The 27,033-nt window shown below is 41.0% G+C and overlaps 2 protein-coding genes across 10 annotated transcripts in view; one reads left to right on the top strand and one right to left on the bottom strand.

The window, feature by feature from the left end:
• Positions 1 to 24,989, bottom strand: part of LOC143274950 (sn-1-specific diacylglycerol lipase ABHD11-like) — a 60,755-nt gene extending 35,766 nt beyond the window's left edge. Inside the window, exons 1-5 of one of the 9 annotated variants that reach the window (XM_076578962.1) lie at positions 24,792 to 24,929; positions 22,511 to 22,670; positions 16,015 to 16,087; positions 11,948 to 12,104; positions 373 to 546 (exon numbers count right to left, since the gene is read on the bottom strand). In XM_076578962.1, the coding sequence (XP_076435077.1) occupies positions 373 to 546; positions 11,948 to 12,013 (240 nt within the window). In that variant the 5' untranslated portion in view covers positions 12,014 to 12,104; positions 16,015 to 16,087; positions 22,511 to 22,670; positions 24,792 to 24,929. Of the gene's footprint in view, positions 1 to 372; positions 547 to 2,253; positions 2,334 to 11,947; positions 12,105 to 16,014; positions 16,088 to 22,510; positions 22,671 to 24,791 lie in introns of those variants that run through there. The other 8 variants (XM_076578964.1, XM_076578963.1, XM_076578959.1 and 5 more) reach the window with 8 other exon arrangements.
• A 57-nt stretch (positions 24,990 to 25,046) lies between these two features.
• The window catches only part of LOC143302199 (ras-related protein Rab-35-like), a 49,451-nt gene continuing 47,464 nt past the window's right edge, over positions 25,047 to 27,033 (top strand). Inside the window, exon 1 of the mRNA XM_076616763.1 lies at positions 25,047 to 25,167. Coding sequence (XP_076472878.1) covers positions 25,116 to 25,167 — 52 coding nt within the window. The 5' untranslated portion in view covers positions 25,047 to 25,115. The remainder of the gene's footprint in view (positions 25,168 to 27,033) is intronic.

Raw genomic sequence — 27,033 nt, 5'->3', positions numbered from 1 at the left:
ATTTGACATCAAGAACTGACACACACGATGTAAATGATATGAATTCTGAGACGAAAATGTCCCAGAAATACACATGAAACAACAAGCATACAAGAAAATAACATTTCAAATGCATAAAAGGTTAGCAAAGACAGAGCAACAAGATAATGTACTTTCCTCAGGAATGGTGGCCATGGTGAATGAGTAATTAGCTCCAGCCGGAAACAGCACTTGATTGGCTAGCAGACTGAGGACTAATAGCGAAACGTCTTATCACTGATTTGCCATGAAATTTTGGCTAAGAGGAGCAAACTGATTGGCCTGGTTTGCATCAGTTTGACATGGTACAGAATATGACACCAAATGAAACAATTTATAACCAAAACATCTCACCACTGTCAGTGCGCAAGTCATGACTGTCTTGCCCCCCATACTGTGACCAATTAGGATGGACTGTTCCACTTTCAACTTGTCCATGACCCCTAGAAGGTCATCTCGCATTGTCAAATAGTCCATGATGGGTGTGTGCTCACTGTCACCATGATTTCTTGCATCCAATGTAACAACCTGCATAATAATAATAATAATAATGGATACTTATATAGCACACTATCCAGAAATCTGCTCTAGGTGTTTTACAAAAACGCTTTTGTTAACATAAAACATTACATCCATGTTACATACACACACCAAAATGTGACTACACACACACACACACACACATACACACACACACACACACTGCATAGATACATTTTAACATACATATGTATCTAACAGCTACCCTAACATACGCACACATAGGCAGGCACAAACTTACATAAACACACGCACACACAATACACATTCATATACATGCATGTAGTTACGTACACATACATATGTATACACACATAGTCAAGCACAGCTAACGCAAAGGAAGTGGACCTGCCACAACTGAACTTATTGCTGAGGGAAAAGGTGAGTTTTGAGACGAGATTTAAAAGATGCGAGGTGCATACCCACAAAGAACAATCAAAGAAGCATTGAACATCATGCTATTATAAATGTGTCACTCCAACATAATCATAAAAATTGGAAAATCACTGCTTTGTGTTGATCTTGTTTGTTTATCACTCTTTAAAAGCATACTTTGCAGGTTCACACACCATTTGAAACATCTGTGTCATTTGTTGAGGTTTGCTTTTTTCTTTTAAGTGCCCTTTTGCTCAAGCTATCTGCGATCTTTTATTTCTTTTTTTTTTTGGTTCTTTTTTTCCCCTTTCATCTTGGATATGACAGTCATTCTTTTGATTGAAAAAGGCAGTATTAAAACCAACCAATTAAAACCAGCCATCAATGATTCTGCCAATAAATACCGCCTTTATTGCAGATTCACGTTTCTACATGTGCTGAGGGTATATTCAGTATCACTGTAGACATTTTTTTCTTTCTCTCCAGCTTGCATTTATCTATTATTACTTCATTAGATACATCTATTATTCTACACTTCTCCCTTTATATATATATATATAACACACACACATATACAGAGTCAAAGACACTTACAACGAATCGCCGGGGATATTCAAATTTGTTACATCTGACATGCTGGTTGTAACAATTTCAATCAGGTTGCTTCATTATATCTGGCATGTTGTCTCTCTCTCTCACACACACACTTACACATAAACAAACATACACACACATGCACGCATGCACACACACGCGCACACACACACACACGTCTGCACCTGCACACATGGGCAGTAATCAAGCTTGTTTCCTAGGCTGTTAAATACTTGAATAAAAATGATTTTTTTAAATTTCTTTCCAAAATATGGCTGTAAATTGATGTAAACAGATCACATAGTCCTATGTTGCAATTTGAAGGCTTAGTAACCGACAGGAAGTAAAACAGGCGAAAAAAAATTCACTGTACTATTCTGAAGACTTCAGAAGAAAAGATTGTCAGAAGAAATCACACAGCACCACAATTTGAAGGCAGGAGGGGGAAAGGAGGGGATTTCTGTACTGTTCATTTACCGTTTTACACTGTAGTGTTAGGTCATTTGAGTACACACTGGTATGGAAATAAAAACTTAAGTAACTGATTTTAAGTCTGCCATACTGGACAGCATTTTGTGCTTGTCACAGCTTGACAAAAAATCACACTAACCAAAAATAAATAATGTCTGCATAGGGTCTTGAAAAGAAAATGATAATGTTTATACTATTCTCCAACTTTTCTTTCAACTTCTTGAATGATCTTAATTTCTTGCTTTTGCAACAGACCTTTGCGATGTGCAGACGCCATGATGAAATGGCCTATGAAACCAAAGCTTGACACTCTCCTTCCCCTTCACCCCACCATCATCCCTCTAGCATCTCTCCTCCGTCTGCAGTTACTGAACCTTTGACCCCACATGAGTCAACCACCATCAAGCGCAACAGTCAGCTCAGTGTCGACTACTTTATTTCCACAATCACAGGCACTCACTTTACAGGACATTAGAATATGATTTTATTGCTTACAAATTACACACTGATGTATACCACACAACAAACATACAGCAAAAAATGCTGTGAACTTTCAATCTAACTACGTGTTTGTGAAGCAGTGTAAGAAAATGCAATAACATTAAGGTTACGCAGCATGTCAAACACATGTGCAAACATGTGATTTCTATTTAGAGCAACGTATAGGAAACTCTTCATTTCATGTGCCTATGCAAATACTCCTCCATTTCCCCAGCAATCATATGAGGCAATATACATCACAGTGAGCTATCCAACCATTTCTGAGAAATGGTTCCCGAACATAAAAGTAACCACTTAACTGTATCCGCCTTGAACGCTTCTGTTCACGACACACGGGCCGAACATGTGATTCACTATAGGCAGCAGCTTTGTTATAAGTGGCATAATCACCCATTGGAGACCCCTAAACCATTTCATTATAAGTGGCATTTTGATTTCTCTGTGTGACACATACAAATTCATATACATGTCTGTATATTTCTGTATGTCAATCATTTCACTTGCCTGAAAATAGTTGCTCGATAATTGCTTCTCTTATCTCATGTAAGTCAACTTTTACCAAGATTCTTTGAGCCTACGCCCACAAGTGGAGTGATGGCCTAGAGGTAACGCGTCCGCCTAGGGAGTGAGAGAATCAAGCGCCTTGGTTCGAATCACGGCTCAGCTGCCGATATTTTCTCCCCCTCCACTAAACCTTGAGTGGTGGTCTGGACGCTAGTCATTTGGTTGAGATGATAAACCGAGGTACCGTGAGTAGCATGCACTTAGCGCATGTAAAAGAACCCATGGCAACAAGAGGGTTGTTTCTGGCAAAATTCTGTAGAAAAATCCATTTTGATAGGAAAAACAAATAAAACTGCACGCAGGAAAAAATACAAAAAAATGGGTGGTGCTGTAGTACAGTGATGCGCTCTCCCTGGGGAGAGCAGCCCGAATTTCACACAGAGAAATCTGTTGTGATAAAAAGAAATACAAATACAAATATGCCTCTTGTGCACTTGAAACCAAGTTTCTGTGTGTTGTGCGTGTAAATGTAGCATTCAAAACTTGATCAGTTATTGTCCTCATTTTGAACAAATCTGGTCTCCAGCCAGTCTATGTGAAGTAAGGTGTTTGTTTGAGATGTTCATTGTAACTCTTGTTAGGAATGTAAGCGGCCTACCATGACAGGATACATGGCCACATCTTTTGGCAACTAAGCTTCAATGAGAAGACATCTTCCCATTTCAAAGTGTTCTCCAGTGTTGCTTAGCAGTCCCATTTTGACGTGGAGAAAAAGCTGAAGACATCTCATGCCTTATTTGGTTCTTTCTAAGGAGTAAGCATTTGAAGTGAACTCAGTGCCATTGTCTGATCAGATGCATATGTCTTTTCCATAGGGTGCAGAATCTGCCAAAAATTTCTCTGAAGCAACAACAGTGTTCCTTTTGTTCTTCACAATATAGACAAAGACAACCCCTGAATAATCACCTGTGAATGAAATGGCGTATTGAAACCTTCCTTCAATGCTGGACTGATTGGTCCAACAAGATCTGTATCAGTATGGACCAACTGTATTGGGACAGCTGAGTGCACTCATAGGATTTTGTTCTTGTTATTTGTAATTTTACGATAATTATGTCTAGTGGATATGAAGGTACATACAATGCATTTTTCAGAGAAGCCTTGACACGCCTACCATGGGTATCAGTAATTGGTCAGCAACATAATGTTAATCTGGTCTGATACTGTCATCAGACTTACTGAACGCTGAATCATCACTGATGATGTGCGTTGTTGCCCCACAGTCAATCAAAAGCATATGATTTCAAACACATCACACCGCTGCTACGAACACCAGCTTCAAAAGCAAAAGAACGATCTAAACCATCAAACTGTGAATAATCCAATTCACCAACTTTGTCTCAACTGTTTCTGTCCATGTCATTCTTCCTTCTGCATGATTCATCAGTGATTGCTTTTGTGACAAAAGCTACACCACGACCTTCTATTTTTTGAGAAGTTTCTTGCAAAATGACCAACTTGTCCACAATTGAAACAAGCAACATCTTTACGATGATTTCTAGAAACTGGATGACGACTGAATGCTGACTTCAACACCAAATTACCACCACTTGCATATCGAGAACGTTCAGTATCTTCTTAACTACGCAGAGACACTTTGAATTCACCAAATGCCATTTTCTTGTCAGTCTATGTTGCAACGGCAACAAATGAATCAAAACTATCAGGCAACCCTTGTAAAACCATAACAATTGACAAACTGTCATTGACAGTTTCAGCAGTATTCTCAAAGCTGCTATAGTCAGTCACAATTTCATCAGACTGCTTAACAAGAGATGTTAATGCTGAATACAAAGAAATCATTCTTGGAGTACATGACCCAGCAAAATGTGTACAACAAATTTTAAAAATCTTTTCTACCATCATCAACAGCATCCAAAAATTGAATTAATTTGGCAAAAGCTTCAACATTTTAATCATCAACTCTTTCATTTTCTGGAGTCAAAATGGTACACTTCAGTTTATTCAACTGCAAATACCCAAGAAACTTTATTTCTCATTGCTCATACCTCTGCTCATCTCCACTGAGAGTGACCTGCCCATGGATAACGTCAAGCAGCAGGAACAAACAGCTCTGCCATAAAATAATATCTTTTAACTGTTATTGTTTTCTTTTTAATATCATCAGATTTGTTTCCCCATTCATCTGTGTTTTGGTGACGTGAAATCGGAGTTTTTTGTGCGGTGGATTCGGTAGGAGAGTGCTACAAGGTCCATTTGTGCGTCGACCTGTGTTCGTGGCTGTACTTCAGCCATTGTACCGGCGGCCTCTTTAGGAGCGGTGCTCTTCTACCAGAATATTACACGCCACGATTAACACGAAGCCGAAATCAGTATTTACTTTGTTCTTTGTGTGTTAACCCTTTTTTTTTTTCTTTTTTTTTTTTCTTTTCCCCAAACCCTTTTGGGTTTGTTATAGAATTTTTTTTTTTTTTTTTTTTTTTAAACCTGCATATGACGTCTTGCATTGACGTAACTGGATGAGGCGACGTCGTCTATACAGTTTGCGTCATTATTATGATGGAATTTAAATGGGGAAAGAATGAACAACATCTGACAGTAACCACTCCTTCAAAACAAGTACATCTCAAGTATCAACAATCATCCTTTTCACCTGATCAGTTAAACACAGAAGAACGGTTTCTTGTTTTATTAAAAGATTCGGGAAATGACTCTCTCCAGTTGCGACATTTATATCCACATTACCATAAAAAAGCCATCCAGTCTGTAGTTGGAGAGGTGGAATCTGTAACAAAACTGAGAAATAATAGTTTTTACGTCCAGTGTAAAAACGAGAGACAACGTAAGAAGTTGTTACAGACGCAAAGCATCGCGGGCATTTCTGTCTTAGCTTCAAAACCTGACCCGAAAACAGTGGGAATAGTTTTCCGAGAAGTTGACACCAGCTTTCTTTCCACTATACCTATTGTGAGCGACAGTTGGAAAATCCATCTGAAAAACGGGAGACCAGCGACAGTGATAACATTCAAACTTCATGACCTTCCAGAAAAACTAAGCTTTGAAAATGTCCATTTAAAAATATATCCATATTGTTCTCCAGTCGTAAGATGTACTTTTTGTCAATTGTTACATCACACTAAAAAATATTGTTCCAGCAATACTCATCGATGCAGCAGATGTGGACAGTCGTCTCATTCTCGAGACAAATGTACTGCTGAAAGGTTTTGTTGGAACTGCAAGGGAGACCATTCAGCTGCTTTCCATGGATGTCCGGCCAAAATCGTCGCAAGAGAAGCGAATAAACTGAAATCTAAAACTTACATTTCATTTCAAGAAGCACTTCGACAGGCAAGGTTGTATACGAATCAAAATGTGTGCGAAAAAAAGAAATCATATGCAGAAGTTGTTAAAGCTTATCATAAACTGTGTTCCAAGTCTACACAGACAGATGTACATTATGACAGTGTGTCAACACAGACTGAGGTCTTTGATGGAAAATTAATGTTGAAAAATGTATATGATGATTACACGGTATCATCAGAACGTAAAACTTCCGGTCTACATGACGTCCATTTGTCATCTGCAACAAAACCTGATCTTCACAACAACCACCTGCCATCATCATCTGAGGAGACATTACCTATTCTACATGACGACCACCCGACATTGTCACCTAAGGAGACATCATCTGGTTTGCAAGACGGTCATCTGACATTGTCATCGGAGGAGACATCACTTGATCTACATGAATACCTTCTGAAATCGTCATCAGAGGAGCCATCACCTGTTCTCCACAATGACCATATGACATCATCATCTGAAAATGCTTCACGTGTTCTACACGATGACCACCTGACGTCGTCATCTGTAAAGACATCATCGGGTATACATGAAAGCCTTCCAACAGCATCACCTCAGCAGACATTACATAATCTACATGACGACCACCTGACGGCGCCAACTGGGGAGACAACTCCTGATACACATGACCACCACCTGCCGTCATCATCAGAACAGTCATCACTTAGTCCACATGAATACATAACATCACGATCTAAGCAGTCATCACCTAGTCTGCATGACGACCACCAGACGTCGCCATCTGGGGAGACAACACCTGGACTGTATGACTACCAGAGGTCGTCATCAGCGGAGACAACGACTGGTCTATATAAAGACCTTTTTACGTCGTCATCCGAGGAGATGAAACTACAGCTTGTTAACTACCTAACATTGCATCAAATCAGTCATCACATTGTCTACACGAAGAACACCTCATCACCTTGTATTTTGATAGTATAAGGCCCTTTATCTATCATTATCTTAGTTTTAAATTCGGATATCTCATTATCTAATGATATTTTTTTCTACGATTCATTCTAGCTGATAAATGACTAAGAAGTTGCAAATAACATGCAGGAATCTATCAGTCTTGCAATGGAACTCCCGCTCTTTGAGTACAAATATTGATAATCTGCGTGCTTACCTTTTTGAAAATTCTCATCATATTCTCCTTTTTCAGTCATTGAATGTTACTAAAAATAAGTTACCGAATCTGAAAGGTTATTACTATCCTCCGGTTTATCATATAAGCGAGGATTCTGACAAGATTAGTACAGCTATTTACGTACAATGTGGTTTGAATTACGCAAGTGTCCATCCATCTCCTATTTCAAACTATACTGAAAAGATGTCAGCTACGTTTGTAAAATTGCATGTCTCTAATAATCAAATCATACATTTTGCGTCAGTCTACTATCCCAAGGGTCCAAGTAAGCAAAATACAAATTGGTTGCGAACATTAAATTGCTCAAAAGAAAGATGGATCGTCGGGGGAGATTTTAATTCCCATGCTCCCTTCTGGGATAGTGATTGTCAAATAATATCTCATCCTGACTTTGTTGAAAATATTGTTGATTCATCGTTGCATTTACTTAACGATGGGAGGATTACACGTATCCCAGATGTGGCTCATCATAGAGCATCGGCACTTGACCTAACCTTCATATCACCATCTCTAGCTTTAACAGTACAGTGGGATACTGGGGATGATCCACTAGGCAGTGATCATGTGCCAATCACACTGTCTTTTAAGGATTGTAATATATCTAAATACAGCGGAGAAGACGAAATCCCAAAATTCAATTACAAATATGCAAACTGGGAAACATTTCAAAACTATCTTACGAACATTTCTGAAAGTGAAATTTTTTGTGAAGATTTAAATGTTTTTTATAACAACTTTCAAAAATCAATTATTGGAGCTGCTGAAATAGCAATTCCCAAAAAAGGTTCAAAGAGGAGTGACATTTTTTCTGGAAATGTTTGGTGGAATGATGCATGTGCGGAGGCTGTAAATACAAAGAAACTAGCATACCTAACATGGTTGAAACTCAGAAAAGTACGTGATGAAGATGTAAAAGAAGCCGCTCATAAAGAAATGTGTTACACAAAAATCAAGGCGAATAGAATCATAGCCCGAGAAAAAAGACAATACTGGTCACAATTCTGTTTGAATGAAGTATCTGACCATAAGGATATGAAGAAAGTGTGGGCCAAAATGAAAGAAATGAAATCAGGCATTGTTCTCCAAGACTATCCTATTAAAACAAAAGATAAAGAGTTTCTGTCCCCTCAAGAGAAGGCTGAAGAATTTGTTTGTATGTATTCTAAAACAGGCAGTGTAGATAGTTTGTCAACTAAACAAAAGACTTTAAGAGAGGAAGAAGAAATCAGTGACAAATATAGAGATCCTACCCCACAAAATGATAATACAATCAATTCGGCAATAACTTTACATGAGGTAAAGAACGCTATTCATTTGTTGAGTAACAAAAATGTGTCAGATGGTAAGGATGTAGTATCTTACACCATGTTAAACCAGTTGCCAGAAAACTGGTTGATTATATTACATACATTATTTCAAAAGTGCTGGGAATGTGGACAAATCCCTGAGGTATGGAAAACTTCCATTGTAACTCCTGTATTAAAACAGAGTAAACCTCGAACAGAAGCTTCGAGTTATAGACCTATTTCGGTTACCTCCCACGTTGGGAAAGTCATGGAGAAAATTGTAAATATTAGAATGGTGTATTACTGTGACAAAAATAACATAATTCCGTCAGCTCAAACTGGATTCCGGAAAGGAAGATCTACAATTGATCATCTGACCCGTCTCACTACCCAAATTAAAAAACAGTTTTCAAAGCGAAAAAGTATCCTTGCGTCCTTCTTCGATCTTATTAAAGCTTATGACCGAGTGTGGCATAGCAGACTGTTATTTAAGCTGAAACAAATTGGTCTGTCGGGTCATGTTTATGACTATGTTAAATCCTTTTTAAGTGGGAGATATATAGTGGCAAAAGTGGGAGTAACTTTATCAACCTCTAGGCCTATAAACATGGGAATCCCGCAGGGTTCCATTATTTCTCCATTGTTGTTCAACATTATGCTTTATGATTTACATACATGTTTTTCATCATCTACCAAGCTGGCTCAATATGCTGATGATATTGCTATATGGATTCAGACATCCTTGAGGAAAAGGACAAGCCTACATTACATAAATTATGTACAGAAACATTTTCAGGGTGAACTCGATAGACTGAGTAGCTATATGCAATCTAATGGTTTTGAGTTTTCTGTAGAAAAAACACATTTGATCCTCTTTAATAATGGTTATAATCCCAGCAAACTACCACGTTTTTTTTTAGGACGTGAAATATTTTTCAAGTCGGAAATCAAATTTCTTGGGATCCTATTTACTTCAAAACTAAACTGGAAGAAACACATTGATTCAATGGTGACTAAAGCAGTTAAAAGTTTAAATTTCTTAAAAATTGTAAGTCACTCTCCTTGGGGACAAGACTCCAAAATTCTTTTACATTTAGCGACATCTCTCGTAAGATCAAGATTGACCTACGGTCAAGAAATTTTCTTTTCTGCCCCGCCGACGTTCCTAAAGAAGCTGCGAATAATTGACAGTAAAGCTGTGAAACTGGCTTTAGGGGTACCTGTGCATACTAAGACTTCAGAAGCCTATAAGCTTGCGGGTATTCTACCACTAGATGAAATCAGAAAATTAAGTTCTGCTAAATATATTGTGAGATGTACAGCAGTGGATGATTTTGAGGAATTAAATATTAGGTCTGATATTGATTTTCCAAAAAATGCACAAAATAATTCAAATCTACAAACCATTCGCACATATGTGTCAGATATTTTAAATTCTTCAGACATTGATTTGCATGATATGGCACCTCGTGTTCTGGTGCCACCTGTCCCTCCCTGGGAGTTAACAAAAGCAAACGTCAACATATGTGCTTCTGACACAACTAAAGGAGAATCTCCACATATAACAGCAGCATCTGTCAGAATTGAATTAGAAGAAAATTTTGATTATCATTTAAAAGTTTACACTGATGGCTCGGTCCTGGATGATAGCAGTGCAGGATCTGCTTTTGTCATTCCTGACCTAAAAACAGAAAAATCATATTATTTAGGTAAGGGACATTCAATTTTTACAGCTGAATTGGTGGCCATCCTTATGGCTTTAAATCATCTTGTTGATATACCAATCAAAATAAGTAATATCCTATTTTGTGTTGATTCTCAATCTGTCTTAAAAGGTTTGCTCCTTTTTGAGAATAATCAAAGAGAAGATTTATTTTTTGAAATTAGGTATTTATTGCATTCCCTATTTGTGAAGGGTACAAATGTTGATTTTTGTTGGATACCATCCCACACTGGATTCCGTTATAACGACCAAGCAGATAGGGCAGCAAAAAGGGGAGCAAAAAATCATATAGATAGTATAAAAGTATATTGCCCATTGTCATACAAGGAAATAAGCAATATACTAGAAAGAGACTTTTATAGGTGCTTGAATTCAAGTCTAAAACCTCGTCAGTTGACTCTCTCAGACTTTGGTCCGATTCGCAGACCAATTCTGAGCTTAGCTCTCAGACTATTATCAAATTCATTACGGACCAAGTATTGTTCTAATGTCAAGTGTATATGCTTTAATAACCTGACAATTGAGCATATAATTTTTCACTGTAGCTTGATGAAGCCTTTTGTACACGAAAGTGTGTCTTCACAAGTGACTGATAACGTTGATGTTTTTGACTTTTTGCATTCATTATCAGTTGTTTCGCTTGTCAGTTTAACGACTTCTCTTTTACGAAGTCCTTTAAGTAATTTCCTGTAACTGTATTTAGAGGATTTTTGTTTGTTTGTTTGTTTGTTTTGTTTTTCTTTCAAATTTCACCCACATTTTTACCCTCATTTGCCCAGTTTCCCCAAACCCTCCATTCATCCACATCTCCCACCCCTTCTAACCGATAATACTCAGATGTATTCATAAATACTTTTACAAAATGTCTTCAATCACCGATATGTGTGACGGGACATTAAACAAAAATTCCTTCCTTCCTTCATCTCCACTGAAAACAAGCTGACCATACCTGCCCTGAGGCCCTGTACTGGGCCAATAACCTACTGAAGTGAAAGCTTGTGACTTGATGGAGAAAAATGAAATTATTCACACAATCAGCAAACACCCAACTGTTGGTGTTTCAGCCATTAGGAAGCAGAAGCTGGACACTCTTGTCTATATTATTTACTCATAGTGACCCCCAACCCCAATACAAAGAAACACAACTCTGAAGTCCTACTACAGTACTAGCCATTCCAACTATAAGACCACACATCAAACAAGACTGAAGTGCACAAAACTACGCAATATAAATCAGTATAAATAAAGACTGAAGACAAGATCAAACCTTTTCAAAGGAAACCAATGCTTTACTAACTGTATGTTCTGCTACTTGCTGTCAACATTTTCAAAAATTAGTGGTTATTCAATATGTTCCTGAACATCTGTCAACAGTTTGAAATATTACAGTTGAGAATGTTTACATACTTGTCTGTGGGTAACTGATGAGATCCGTTTCGCCAGACTGTGCCAGTTTAATTTTGAGCCAAACATTCCATGGAGAATGAAAATGGGTGGCTCCTGTGCCAGCTCCAGTCTGATGTCTTGTGGATACACTTCATATGATATCTTCACTTTGTAATGCCTGCACACACATGTGATCCTACTTTACCATAGCAGACAAACAACAGAGATAAAACAGTGCAGCATAAAACTGGAAGAACAACCTACCTGTATTCCTACCTGTATTCATGCGTGTGCATATGTATAAGTGTGTGTGGTAAATCTCTCATATACAGATTCCCTGGAAGAAATAAGTACATTGCCAGGCCTAGGCAAGAGCGGTCACTTCACTCTGCTAGTCACATTGTGCCTTATTTCAAGGAAACAAGACAGGAAGCTGTGTTATAACTATACTAAAGCTGACTTTGATTCCCTCAGATAGGAACTGCAAAACACAGACTGGGAAAAGGAAATGGAAGGTCTTTCAGTTGAGGCAGCATGGTGTCTGCTTAAAGGAAAGATATAAGAAGTGACTGAAAAGGCAATACCAAAGAAACCCAGCTGGGTAAGAAGGAACAAGTGAATGGACAGGGGTACAATAGCCTCAGTTTGTAAGAAGCACCAGCTGTTCCGAAGATGGCTGCAGACCAAGTCAGGAGAAAACTATACTGCCTATGTCAAAGCTAGGAATGAAGCATCTGAGGAATGTTGAAAGGTCAGGAGAAAGCTTGAGGAAATGATAGCATCAAAAGCCAAGAAAAACCCCAAGGCCTTCTGGTCGTATGTGAAATCAAAGACAACAACAAAAGCAGGACTGGCTGACTTAAAACAAGAGGATGGAAGCAAGACGAAGATTAATGAAGAAAAAGCAGACTACTCAACCACTTTTTCCAGAATGTATTCACAAATGAAGATGATGGCCCTCTCCCTGACCACCCCACATACAACTACAAAGAACCCTTGCTGGACATCAACACTGAGATAGAAGAGGTGAAGAAGCTACTCAGGAACCTGAAAAACTATAGACCTTGTTCGTTAGAAAGTTTCAGTTTCAGTAGTTCAAGGAGGCGTCACTGCGTTCGGACAAATCCATATACGCTACGTCACATCTGCCAAGCAGATGCCTGACCTGCAGCGTAACCCAAAGCATTTAGTCAGGCCTTGAGAAAAAAAAAAGAAAGAAAAAAAAGTAGTAGTAATAATAATAATAAAATAAATAAATAAAAAAGACAACAATTATGATAAATAAGCAAATAAATGTAAAACATGGAGACACACATACACCCACATATGCATAACAGATATGCACCGAACATGCAGTTTCACAGATACGAAAGCACAGTCAAATACACATAAATGTACATGAGCCCCAACACACACACACACATTACCCTGCACCTCCTCTACCCCACTCCACACACTCATTTCTAGGCTACGTATTGCAGCTTCCATGCCACACACACACACACATACAGATGAACCCTTACTACACACATACAGATGAACCCTTACTTGTACAAGCACACACACATACACCCATATCCCCCACCCCCACACATATATATACAGAGATATATATATGCACACCTGCACGTTCCAATATTCCATTGCTCCCACAGTGTAGGCATGCATACACACACATACCTCATCATCTAACCCCCCCCCCCCTCCCCACACACACACATACGCATGTACACAGAACTCTCCTGACACTTGTGTACACTTACACCCTCGTGCATGCACAAACGCACTACACACAGACCCACACATACACACAAACACACACACTCACAGAGGCTGCCACTGACTGGCCGCAAGAGGGATGGGAAAAGATCTCTGATGTCAAGAAAGTGGCGTCTAGTGTGTTGCTCAGTCTATTGTATTTGGAAAGGCCCACAGAGACTCTGTTCCATTTTGAAGAAATTTGCGCCATGTTGGTTTGGAAATGATGCCGATATTTGTTTGATTTGCAAAGCATCGTGCTCTACCTTTCAGGCTAGACTTTCGGCCGCTCCCTCTCTCTGCCTTTATTTGTTTGAGGTGTTCGTCAGAAAACCGGAAGTCAGTGAAAAGTTCAGCCCCTTCACCTTGGGATGTCCGGATAAAGCAACATGGTGACTCTGTCCGCTGAAACTGAAAGTTAAAGAACCGAAAGAGTATTTAAAAAAAGAACGGACAACTGATAAATAGCGCGGAAGTTGAACTTGTTCGTCGTGCAAAGATTTTCAATTGTCGCGGAATCAGAAACAAGAATGCGAAGTCAAGTCAGTTTCTGCTGTCACAGAAACATTTCTGCTGTCACGGCGACATAAACCTCCCGCAGATTTTTAACTGAACTGAAGAAACAGTATCGCTCCTGTGTGTGACCCATTCAATCAGAATCTATAAACATTCTAGTATTTCATATTGTTGCTACATAGTATGAGTGAGTGAGTGAGTGTGTGTGTGTGTGTGTGTGTGTGTGCGCGTGCGCGCGCACCTTCTAAAAACAGATTTCAGACTTGAGAAAATGGCCATTGCTGTTCCAATGAATTTGATCTTTTTCTGGCTTTTCTATCACATGAGTTTTTAATACATATAGTGGGGAGGAGAGTGTTGGAGTTGAGCATGGAAATCTGTGGGGAAATGAGTGGTGCAGTTTAGCATGGAAATTGTGAGGAGAAGAGTGGTGGAGCTGTGCATGGAATTTGATGAAAGATAATCATCATCAAGACTGATTCATGTGTGTTTCATCACAGTTGCATTGATGATTAACTGCAAGTAAAGAATGATTTCATCTTATGGTGTAGCACGCATGCATGTGTGCATACAGTACTCACTCGTTCATCATTACAAGTGACATGCACTGATAAGTGTATGTAACATAGATATAATGTTTTATGTTAACAAAAGCGTTTTTGTAAAGCACCTAGAGCAGATTTCTGGATAGTGTGCTATATAAGTATCCATTATTATTATTATTATTCTCAAGACACCCAGACATTCAGGCACACCAGTGTGGTAGAATCAGCTGACCTGTTTACCCAAAATGGATATGTCTTTCACCAGTTTAAAATATGTATTTCTTTTATGGAAACCTTTAAGTTCATTGTATCTAACAACTGGCCAAAGGATTAACACATACATACCAGCTTTCTCTTTGCTGCCATTTTTTAGAAACTGGTAGAGCTGTAAATTCTTTGTGTAAATATTTTCATGTATTTACATATGCATGCCCCACCTCCCATTTTTTATTTCCTGTGTTTTCTTTTTAAATCATAAATATATATTTCATTTGTTTATTGCTAAACAAATTTGGACTGTTTACAAAATGCAGTGTAAACAGTTCTGAGTCAAACACAAACAGACTTGAAGAAAATCACTTCCATAAGATATTTTATTTTATTTTTTTGTTTCATTCATTCATACCTAAATGCTAAATAATAAACAATTGTTTAAACAATCTGATTTATTAATGATGTGAGCACCATTTAGTTTTGGATGTTGTGTGTGTGTGTGTGTGTGTGTGTGTGTGTGTGTGTGTGATCTACATCTGTATTGAAGTGCAGTGTCAGAATTTACAAAGTTTTGATTTTTTTGCATGATCTGTGTTATCTCAGCTGATTTGAAGCATACTGCACCTCCCTACCTTTCTCCCTCAAAGAGAAGAAGAAGAAGAAAAAGAAAAGAGAAGAAAAATCACAGCTACAGTTCACATCAGTATGAAAATAAATATCAGGAGCATTCAAACTCCACAATTTCTAATAAGAAAGCTTTGAAAAAAATCTTCATACACAGATGATAATCTGACTGTGTTACACAATTTGTCAATACCAGTGATCCTTCCGAATCAATCTGCTCTCAACTAACACACACACACTACAAATTGACACCCACTACTTTAAGCCCCCTTCAGTCTAAATTTTATGACAAAACAGCCTTCAAGGCCCTAATAAGTCATCTTTCACTGTGTCATCAGTGTCAATTTGGTGAAAAGGGGGAAGCAAAGCTGTCAGATCATTACATACTTTCACTTCCAAATTTGTTAAATTTTTTAAAATGACTCCATTTACTGTCAGCAGCATTGGTTTCCACTGCTGATGCAGAAGTAGTAGTGATGTCTTCTTGGACTTGCACATCTGACAGCTGTGACAAAAAAAAAGAGAAAAGAATATATAATTATAGCTTGAATGTTATGACATTTGTTATAGTTACACATTTTCAGTCAAACTGCATACAACCCCCAAAATGTGTTAGATCTGTTCACTGTGTTATGCATGTGCAGAATCTCAAGCCAGTGAGTTGATTAAATTTGCAACAATAACTATGCCTTATATATCTATCTATCTATGTGTGTGTGTGTGTGTGTGTGTGTGTGTGTGTGTGTGTGTGTGTGTGTGTAAACATTCACACTGCCTGTGGAAGTAGCAAGGATCTCACTGTCTCGGTATCATTGTTACAGCTCTTTCTGAAAATGTGCAAGCATTTCCACTTGAAAAAAGTATGCGCTGACAAATGTTGTATAGTGCAAATGCTTTGTAGTGTTTGTTTTAATTACACATACTTAACCGTGACCCAACTAGTGCAGGTTCCGGCAGGGGTCTGACATTCCTGCCTGTGCAAACTACTATCCGCCTATGCGGAGAAAACGAAACTACAGCCGATAACCTCCCAGAAGCAGGTAACCTCCCCTTTGTCCCGCTGGCTAGCGCCCTCTTTTTCCGGCAGCCATTATGACTCCTGTTCCTGTGCTCTCCATACGGTTAAGTTTTTTCGTATTTTCTGTCTGTCGATTCTCTGGCGTTCTTGTTTTTTGTCAAATTTTGTCTCGAACCAGGTCACATAATTATATGGTTCGATTGGGATATTGGGCTAAAATTAAGGCGCGATCGAAATCGATTTGCGGACACTCTGGGCCCTCTATTTCTGGCCCTCTCAACAACGCCAACCCAACGCCTACCCCACTTCCTTCGCTTCCTCCGGTCAACTCCAGACCTCCACCACCTCCTGCACCCTCTCTGGCGACTTCTTGGGGTACGTTACCCCATACTCAGGTCAGTGGTGCCATTGATGCTTTCCTTTTCAATTCGCGAACGAACTCGACGCAATCCGCATTTCTCGGCCCTGCCAGTCGGTAGGACACCTGAGTCGATCTCCTCTATCACTTTTCCCATGTCAACAATGGAATGTGCCATAACCCCTTTGGAAAACAAAACCATACACTGGCTTTGGATCCGCATGCTAGACTGGGCCCTATGTGCGATGCGTCCGTGGCGGCGGCCGTGACATTGGCTCACACGCCCCCCATGCGGCATGCCTCTTCCGTCTCGGATCCTATGGCGACCGAGGCACTTAGGGATGCCCTCCCCAGGGGTAGGGAGGAAGGTGGACCACTAGGGGACACACTTGCCCATGCGTGTGCACCCTCCCCTTGTCCGATTTTCCGATCCAAGGGAGACAACTCCTACTTCGACACCCTTGCCGGTGACCGCCGCAGTTACTTCCCTTTACAGGCACAGCCCCTCGCCAACTGTGCAGGTGCGTGCACGGTCCCTTCAAACTTTGCGGTGATGACCCCAACTGCCACACCGCTGGTTGCTGCTGTTTCCCATCCACTAATGGCGTCTCAGCAAGCTGCTCAACCAAACAACCAGCAACCCATTGGGAACTTGCTGCGGCAATTATGCACTGGTGCCACACCTAGCGCCTGCTCCACCCCTTGCGCACAGAGCAGATGCGTACACAGCCCACTGAACTTCGGCAGTGCCAGTTTTTTCTGCCCCACTGCACATCTCCACTGTTACCCAGACTAATATCGGCAATTCCACGTCGGAGTGCCGCTTGATAACTCGATCCTGCCACTCAGCAGTGCTCGGGCCAATCTTGTCTGGTTACGGCGCCATCACACTACATGTCCCCACCGTCTCGTGTCCGATGGCGACCGATTCTGGTCAGGATGCCCACGGCACTAAGGGACATTATTATTATCGGTTAAGGTGGCATAGAACCACGGACTCTCACACACAGCATGACGCTCCTCCCTCTACAGCTAGGAAACGTCACACCAGGGGATATGCGCTCTAAAGACACCATCCTTTTCGCCGAATATCGGCGCCAAGGGAGGCAACTCCACATTTGTAACCGATACAGCACATCGCTCCTGCCCCCCGTGCTGTCCACCAACGATGTTTCTTTGATTTCTCATTGGGTCCTCATGCCCATTTATGGACTTTAGACAACTTTGCACAGCAGCTGCAACTTTCTTGCTGTTTCTCAGGCTATTGGCGACTGAACTTTTGGGTTCTTCATCCCCCACACAGGCACACAGCCCTCTGCAGGCAACCAGTCCTATTACCATTCTCTTCTTGTTATACACAATAACAGGAAATAAATCACAATATTTCCCCTTCTATCCTTTTGATTTATTATCACAATCAACATTCACGAAATATATATATATATAGCTATATATATATCTATACATATATATATATATATATATATAAACAAAAAAAAAAAACAAAAAAAAACAACAACCATATATACATATATATATATATATATATATACACACACACACACACATATATACATATATATCTATGAGATATCTTGCTACATTTATACACATTTCTGCTTTCACTTATAGACGTATACTTATCCCTCAGAATACACATGCGTGTGCGCTTATGGGATAGGTTCAGACAACTTTCATATTAACATGTACAATTATATTTCTATCTCTATTCATTGACATCTATTCATTGAGATTCCCCACATAGCAAAATAGGCACACTTGCATTTGCGGCCTTCTGTCCACAATGCCCTGAACTCTCTGCGCCTACGTACTTGCACTTTATTCATATGTGTATGTACATCTCATATTTAGGTGCATACACAGATTCCTTCCCATTACTGATTATGCACACTTACCCATTTACTTGGCTATATCTGTGCACGCTACACGTATGCTTATACAGCCGCTTATTTCTTGTGTTTCGATCCCTTGTCATTGGCATATTTCCGACATCATTACTTGAGTTGATGGAAGTTTATAATCCCTTTGCTCATGTATGTATTCATTTTCATAAATTCATCCCTACCTTGCTTTTGGAGGACGACTGCACTCACAGACAAAACTGCCTCATTCATGCCTGAATGTTTGCTCCTTCACATTTTAGTAGTGGCTGGTCCTTAGGGACCCACACACCCCCTTCCCACCCACAGGGCTAAGAATGCCCTCTCTTGGCGCAGGAGGGACAGGGCAACCCAACTCATTTGCCTACAACAATCAACCATAGGGCTGGAGATGCCCTAACTTGGCACAAGGAGGGATGAGGCAGTCCAACTTAGAGGTGCCACTCCGGACACACATGCCCTTCATTCCTCCCCCGTTTGTAAGGCATCCCTTCTTTCCCCCTTTGCCTACAACAACCTTTGGTTTGCACCACTGGGGTTGTGACAACAGCTCCACACGGGCCCTACATCCTAGCCAGCCTTCCCATGAAAGGGTGTCAATCTTTGATTCCCAAATTTTAGCGGACCCAAAAACTGCCCACTGGGCAGAAGACAATCACCCTAACCCATCTCTTCCACTCCTCTCTAGTAGCAGAAGGCCTGGGTCATAATTGTTTTCCTCTACATTTGGGAGAAAGGCATACTGACGAGGACAGATGCATCTCACAAAGCACAACGAACCGTCCATTAGCCACAGGGGTGTACCTTTCTGCCCACTCATACCAGCACGGCAGATGCCGCATTCAAGCACATCAGTTCACCCCATCACCTTGCTTGAACAGGGATCCAGCATCAACGTCTCAAACAATTGGCGTTTGAAAGCACTTTCTGCACTTGGTCTTCCCTGCCCAATCCTTTCAGCCTCAACACACAACCACTGCTGTGGTTACAGATGGCCATTCCTTCTCAAGCACTGTCTTTCCAATAAGACACTTCCAGGGGTTTCTAGCCTAGGCAGGCTATCCCATCATGGAGCCCCAGCCTTCAGTCAAGGGCCTGTCAGAGGATGACTTTGTTGTCACTTTGGAAGCAAGCACCATGTCTTTCAGACACACGGTTGCACCACAAGACCCCGTCAACTCTTTCCGGCTCCCTTACATTGCAACATAACCTGCATGGTGGACACCTTCATCCCTCAAGCACACAGCAGCTGTTTCCTGATTTACCCATGCTGATTGGTGTCCTCTTAGGAACAATATATGATAATCAGTCGTGTACGACAGTCACCATCAGAACAGCAGAGGAGGCAACTGCTGTCCCAACTATTCGGGCTGGAATTCGATTATACAATTTCTAGTAGAGAGTGTTTTGCCCAAGTTGCATCCCCGGTCCCTCGATCAAGAGGGCCTTAGGACTCATCATTAGGGCGGATCCCAATGGCTAGTTAGGCCCAAGTCTACAGCACTAAGTCCCAGTGCAATTTGACTTCCAGTCTGGGAGACATAGTCATTCATGAAAGGCTAAGCTGCAAATGATTTCCCTTTGCAATAAAGAAACCACTGATAATACAGCTCTCACTTTGCAGTTGGCCATACTGGAAACGTATGTCAGATCAGTGCTTTGATGTAAATAGCCAGTACAACACATCTTGAGCCACTTACCTCCCTGCTCCCGCCCCGCTCCATCCCAGACTCAGTGCACACCACACATAGCCAGAGGCCTGTCATGGATCTGGTCCCCTTTCTCACTAAAGAACCTTCAGCAAAAAATTTTCCCCATGGAAACCCTCTTCCATTTGGAATTCCACCACAGAATGAGACTCAGTGACCTGTGGGCACATGAAATGCACTTCCACAGCCTGATCCAACCCAGCCATTGACCGCCGACAACTTTCTGCAGGTTGCTCCAACTCCAACATGCCACACTCAGGTAGAGAAGCCACCAAGCCTTCCGTAAGCCCCTTTGTGATGATACCTACCTGGGCAATTACACAACCCTGTCCCAGAGACACCAGGGACATCAAGTCTTTTGTTGCCAAATGTCTGCCATTCTATGCATAGGCAACATACCAGTGCTGTCATTTTTTGGCAATGACAAAAAAAAAAAAAAAAAAAAAAAGTGGTGGGGGGAGCGCCCATTGCCTGTCAGCTCGCATGGAGGAGCTCTACAGATCTAGCTGTCATGCCTAAGGCAAGCCCAACATGGCGACCTACCTCTGTCTCGTGCCACAGTTTCCTTCATAATAATAATAATAATAATGGATACTTATATAGCACACTATCCAGAAATCTGCTCTAGGTGCTTTACAAAAACGCTTTTGATAACATAAAACATTATATCTATGTTACATACACACACCAAAATGTGACCACACACACACACGCGCGCATAAACAAAAATCACTTCCACTATCGGCCCACATCCGATGTGGAATCATCAGATCAAACCACTTGTGCACCTCCTTGCACTGACACTCAACCGCGCTCAAATGAGACAACCCTATAAGGGTACGTGTTTTCTTCCCTTCCTTTGATTTGAAGGGCTCTCAGTAAAGTGTGGATCCAACCCACCGACCCGATTTTCTTGGCCCTACATTTATCAGCACAGCTGTGGTCCACAGACCTCCCCCACAATACAGCTGTGGACCTCTGTCTTCTTTGCCCGCACCAATATCCTTAGGTGACACAGTACACTCTACTTTCGTCGAATTCTACTTGAGGGACATCTATCGCTTTAGGGATGATGGCTCATCGACTTCTACCAGAGAGACGTCGCACGCCTGCGGGATGATGGCTTAAGAGGCATCGCTTCTGTGGTAGTTGCACAACAGGCCATCACAGCACACAGACAGTAGAACAGGCGAGCCCTCCACCTTGTCGCACTATTCTGCACTAGTTGGGTCACGGTTAAGTATGTGTAATTAAAAGGAAATTTTCTATTTAAAATTACGTTTAAATAACATACTTGCCGTGACCCAAATTTAAGACCCTCCCGTCCTCTCCCCGCTTCCTGTTCTCCCGGCTCGCTGCGCTGGTGATGGCATATTGCCGTCAAAAGAGGGCACTAGCCAGCGAGACAAAGGGGGGGTTACCTACTTCCGGGAGGTTATCGGCCGTAGTTTTGTTTTCTCCGCATAGGTGGATAGTAGTTTGCACAGGCAGGAATGTCAGACCCCTGCCGGAATCTGCACTAGTTGGGTCACGGTAAGTATGTTATTTAAACAAAATTTTAGATAGAAAATTTCCTTTCAGGGGTACACTAGTCAGTTTTGTACTATGTGTCAGAGATGCATATGTCTGTGCTGAATAAAAATCACAGCTAAGAATGTGACCACAAACACACACACACACATAAACCCAGTTGAATGATACAATATTGATGACTGGAAGTTGAAAAAGACCGGCCAGCTGGTGTACTGTAATTCTCCGTTTTAAAGGCTAAATTGTGCTTTTGGATTCAAACATTAGGCAGATAAGTGTGTGAGAAATGAAGACAGTATAATCATCCCTCTCTGAGAAATCAGACCCAAAACATTCTTAGGCTTGGCTGTTGAATTGAAACAAATATATTTTGCAACATAAAAATGAATATTCGATTCAAAATGTCACATACCGTGCTTGTTTTGAAGACCTTGTTCATAAAAAGTGAAGGAATATCATCGCCACTGAGGGTGTCATCCTTGGCTTCAGTTCAGTTCAGTTCAAGTGGTTCTGAGATCGCCTCGCTCTTTGCAATCGGTTCGTGGCTGGTATTCATTGCGATATCTTTTTTCCTTTGAAGTTCGAACAGCACACACAGTATTTCATTCCTCCCGTTTTCCCCCAGACCCATTGTGAAGCATTTACACAAGTACAATCAACAAACTTGCAACTTTCACTTTTAGAGATGTCCCACAAATTCTCTTTCTGGCTTAATCAAGGGCAAATTACTCTATTTTTTTCCCTAACGAACAAGGTCTATAAAGCTGCTGGACCAGATGGAATTAGCCTACTGATACTGGCAAAATCATCAGGCATCCTGGCTAAACTAGTTACCATTCTCTTCCAGCTATCCTTGAAAATGTGCGAGGTCCTAAAAGATTGGAAAAAGGCCAATGTGACACCCATCTTTAAGAAAGGCAGTTGCCTGACACCTGGAAACTATCGCCCTGTGAGTCTTACTTGCATTATATGCAAAGTGATAGAAAACATGCAGGCAAGGTTGATACACCATATGGAGATGAATGACCTGTTATGCAAGGAGCAGCACGGATTTGTCAAGGGGCACTCATGCATCACCCAGTTACTGGATGTTCTGGACACTTGGACTGAGTCTATAGATGCAGGCAGTAGCGTAGATGTAATCTAAAAGAGAGGGTGCTAGTCAGGGGGGCAAAGGGGAGGTTACCTATTTCCGGGAGGTTATCAGCCGTAGCTACTTTCGTTTTCTCTGCATAGGCGGATAGTAGTTTGCACAGGACAGGAATGTCAGACCCCTGCCAGAGTCTGCACTAGTGGGTCACGGTTAAGTATGTGTAATTAAACTAGTTTCTACACAGACATCATAAAGGCGTTCAACTCAATTCCACACAGACGTCTTCTCTTGAAGGCACATGGAAAACAAGGCAGAATCCAGTCCTTTTTGACAAACAGAACCCAGAATGTAGTGATCAATGGATGTATTTCTCAACATGCTAGGGTCACAAGTGGTATTCTGCAAGGATCAATCCTTGGGCCAACCATGTTTGCGCTGTATATAAACGACCTCCGAACAGTGTGTAGATGTTCAGTGCAGATGTTATGTTTGCTGATGACACTAAGTCTATTTGCAGCAACACAATTGAGGCAATAGAGGCACTGAAGGATTACCTAACAGTCTACAGGAATGGTCAGACAAATGGCTTCTGCGTTTCCATCAAGATAAATGCCATGTCCTGAAACTAGGGACCAAGAAATCTGAGGCAGCATACTATATGAAAGGGACTAGAGATGGGGAGGAGTACAATGTCCTGCTACAAGAGAGTGCAGTTGAAAAAGACCTGGGCATTTCGTCGACAAGGACCTCTACTTCAAAGAGCACATCGGGAAAACAACAAGAAAGGCAAACCAAGGTGTGGGAATCATTCAACGAATGTTTAATTTCCTGAGCCCAGAACTTTTCATTCAGCTGTACAAAAGCCTCATGCAACCTGTTCTGGAATATGAACATTTGGTATGACAGCCCCACCACAAGACATTGTGCGCAGAAGTTGAGGATGTCCAGCGTAGAGCCACTAAGCTGTTGGCCTACATCAATGACAAACCATATAATGAAAGACTGGCCTACCTGCAATTATCGAGCCCAGACCACCGAAGGAAACGAGGTGACATGATTGATGTTTACAAGTACTTACATGGTTTGTACGATACAGAGAGACCTTGCATTGAGAAAAACAACAGGGGTCACTCCCTAAACTGGCCAAGGGACGATGCAGGCTTACAGTACGCAGCTGGTACTTCTCCCAGGGAGTTGTGAACATCTGGAACAGCTTACCTGAGGAAATGGTCAAAGCCCCATCAGTTAGTTTCAAAAACAGGCTTTTTTGGAGAAGCAGTTCAACTGTCTACGATCCAGTTTGTCTGTCTATTAGTATGTAGGCATTATGCTACCCACGACAGTAATAGTAGGAACTTATATATGGACCGTGTAGAGGCCAGAAGGCCTACACACTGATTCTGTCAAGTTCAAGTTTAAAATCGTTTGTGTGTGTGTATGTATTTATGGTGTGAGATTGTATTGTGTTCGTATTTATGGTAAATATTTGTCCTGGGAATCTGTATGTGACAAAGAGAGAGAGACAGAGAGAGATGACATTGGCCTGTGACGGGGCATTGACATTAATTGGTGATCGTGTTGGGAAAGCAAAAAATCAAACCTGCTTGAAAAGGAAAATGCTCTGAAAGTATATCGGAAATTGCAACGCTTGGCCAAGCAAAGGAACGAATGGCGTATATGTTGGTTCATTTTGAATCTAATCAACGCACAATACACTGGTCGTTCATGTTACGCCGTTTGTTTTTAATCCCAGACAGACAGAAAATGCCAATTCACAGCAGACGACCTTTGGAGGAAGTTTGAGTTGTGCACATGCGTATTCTCCTGAGGTCATGCGCAAAACACGCAGTGACGAAAGCAAAGGCTTTCCGGTCTCCCTCCCCTGCTAGACTTCCTGGAGTGAGGTGTGAAACAGAGAGGAACTATGGCTCGGGAATATGACCATTTGTTTAAACTTCTTATAATTGGGGACAGTGGTAAGTATTGTCTTGCTGGCGATAATTTAGTTTGTCGTACTCCGTGAAATGTTCTGACATGGATAAGTACTGAGGTCGGCACTGACAGTCACTGATAACGTTCAACATGAAGATGAGATCGTCGAGATCGATCTCACACATTTATTTGTTCGTCATTTCTTTTTACAGTATTTTGCAGGATTGGTAATCAACGAACTGTTTTAAGATTTTTTTTACGTACATTGAATGAAAATCAATTTTCAATGTTGAAATGATCTTTGATAACTAGTTTTAAGGCCAAAGGAACTACGATGTGCAGATTAGTGGGTGGGCGAGTCAGATACTAGATCAGTCCTCGAATATGTAGTCTGTATAATAAACTGTTTCTTGCGGAATGGAATACAACCATCAACTGAATCATTTCATAGTTTACATTTTTCTTTCATTAAATGACTTGTAACTAATAAATATTGCAAGATGGTGTGTGTGTCGCTGTGTGTGTGTGTGTATTCATCCTGCTGATGTGCAGAGGTGAAGTGAACCTGCAAAGCTGCGCACACCCCCACCCATCGCGATAATGCCATAATCTTGGCGAGCGATGTATTCAACAGATGGGTTGTCCGCTTTGACCACAAAACAGGCTGGAGACATGTTTATGACTTTCCTGTTATCTTGGTCTTTGACCATGGCAGCGTTGAAGCATCTGCTCTGTGTGTATGTGTGTATACATGTGTGTGTGTGTTCCTGCTGCGGATGTGCACAGTCCAGAGTCAAAGTCTGAGGCAGTGCTGTCAACCACGTAACAGGCCGAAGATGTTATGTCTTCCCTTGTCTCAGTCTTAAACCATGGTGGTGTCAAAGCTATCTCTGCCTCAGTGTGAGATCTTCAGTTGAACGTCTATTCACTATAAATGTTATTAGACAGAAAGAAGAGAAGTAGTGGATGAAAGAAAGGGAATGCATGTGAATATTATTATTAGTGTAAGAAAGTGTTCATGTTAATTTGTTATGTATCAGAGGAAAAGTATGTTACAAGAAATTTAAAAAGATTGTGGTGTGTAATGAATGAGGTTTCATAGGAAGGAGACTGTGTATGCATTTAAACAAGTATTAACTTACAACAATGTAAATATAAATAACAACATTAATTAGAATACATCAAAGGAAGATAACAACTGGACTGGAGTTTAAAATTTCAAAAAACATTCTAAGCAACGAATAATCTGTTAATCATTCAAAGTCTTTTCAGTGGCTAATGGATTATTGTTATCTAGAAAAGTCATCAGCTAGATCTGCCTCTGAGTGTGTGTGTGTGTGTGTGTGTTCCTTTTGTGGACATGCAGAGGTGAAGTCTAAGACTGACCACCACATAACATGTCAAGATACTTTAATGACCATCCCTATCTCTGACCATGGTGGCTTCGCCTCTTCCCAGAGCAACTTTAGGTTTTACACAGAAATCACTCACACCATCCTAGGGGTCTCAACACCACCTTTGGTGTCATATACTGTACCATGTCAAACTGATGCAAACTAGGCCTTTCGGTTTGCTCTGCTTGGCCAAATTTCGTGTGGCTAACAGTGAAAAGACGAGCGGTCCTGGCCCGGCCCGCTCTCAGCCAATCAAACGCCTCTAAAATCTATAAGTGCTGAATCATTCCTTTGGCCAAGGCTCTCCACGCCATCTTGTCAGGTTTACGCTCTGTCTCGTCTTACACTTTTTTTTTGGCTATTAAGCGTATTCATTTGGCCTTATTTTGCTGCATGCGGCTTGTGTTTATTGTATTCTTACATTCTGTGTACTTGATTCGACTCGGCACCCTCGATTCGTTCGTTTTTCTCTACCTCTAAGTCGATCCTGTCTTTCCTTTCTCTGTTGAGGGTCGG

This window comes from Babylonia areolata, chromosome 29, assembly GCF_041734735.1.
Source record: "Babylonia areolata isolate BAREFJ2019XMU chromosome 29, ASM4173473v1, whole genome shotgun sequence".
NCBI classification, from domain to species: domain Eukaryota; kingdom Metazoa; phylum Mollusca; class Gastropoda; order Neogastropoda; family Buccinidae; genus Babylonia; species Babylonia areolata.
Note: the sequence above shows the minus strand (reverse complement) of the source record. Positions and strands in the feature narration are given on the sequence as shown.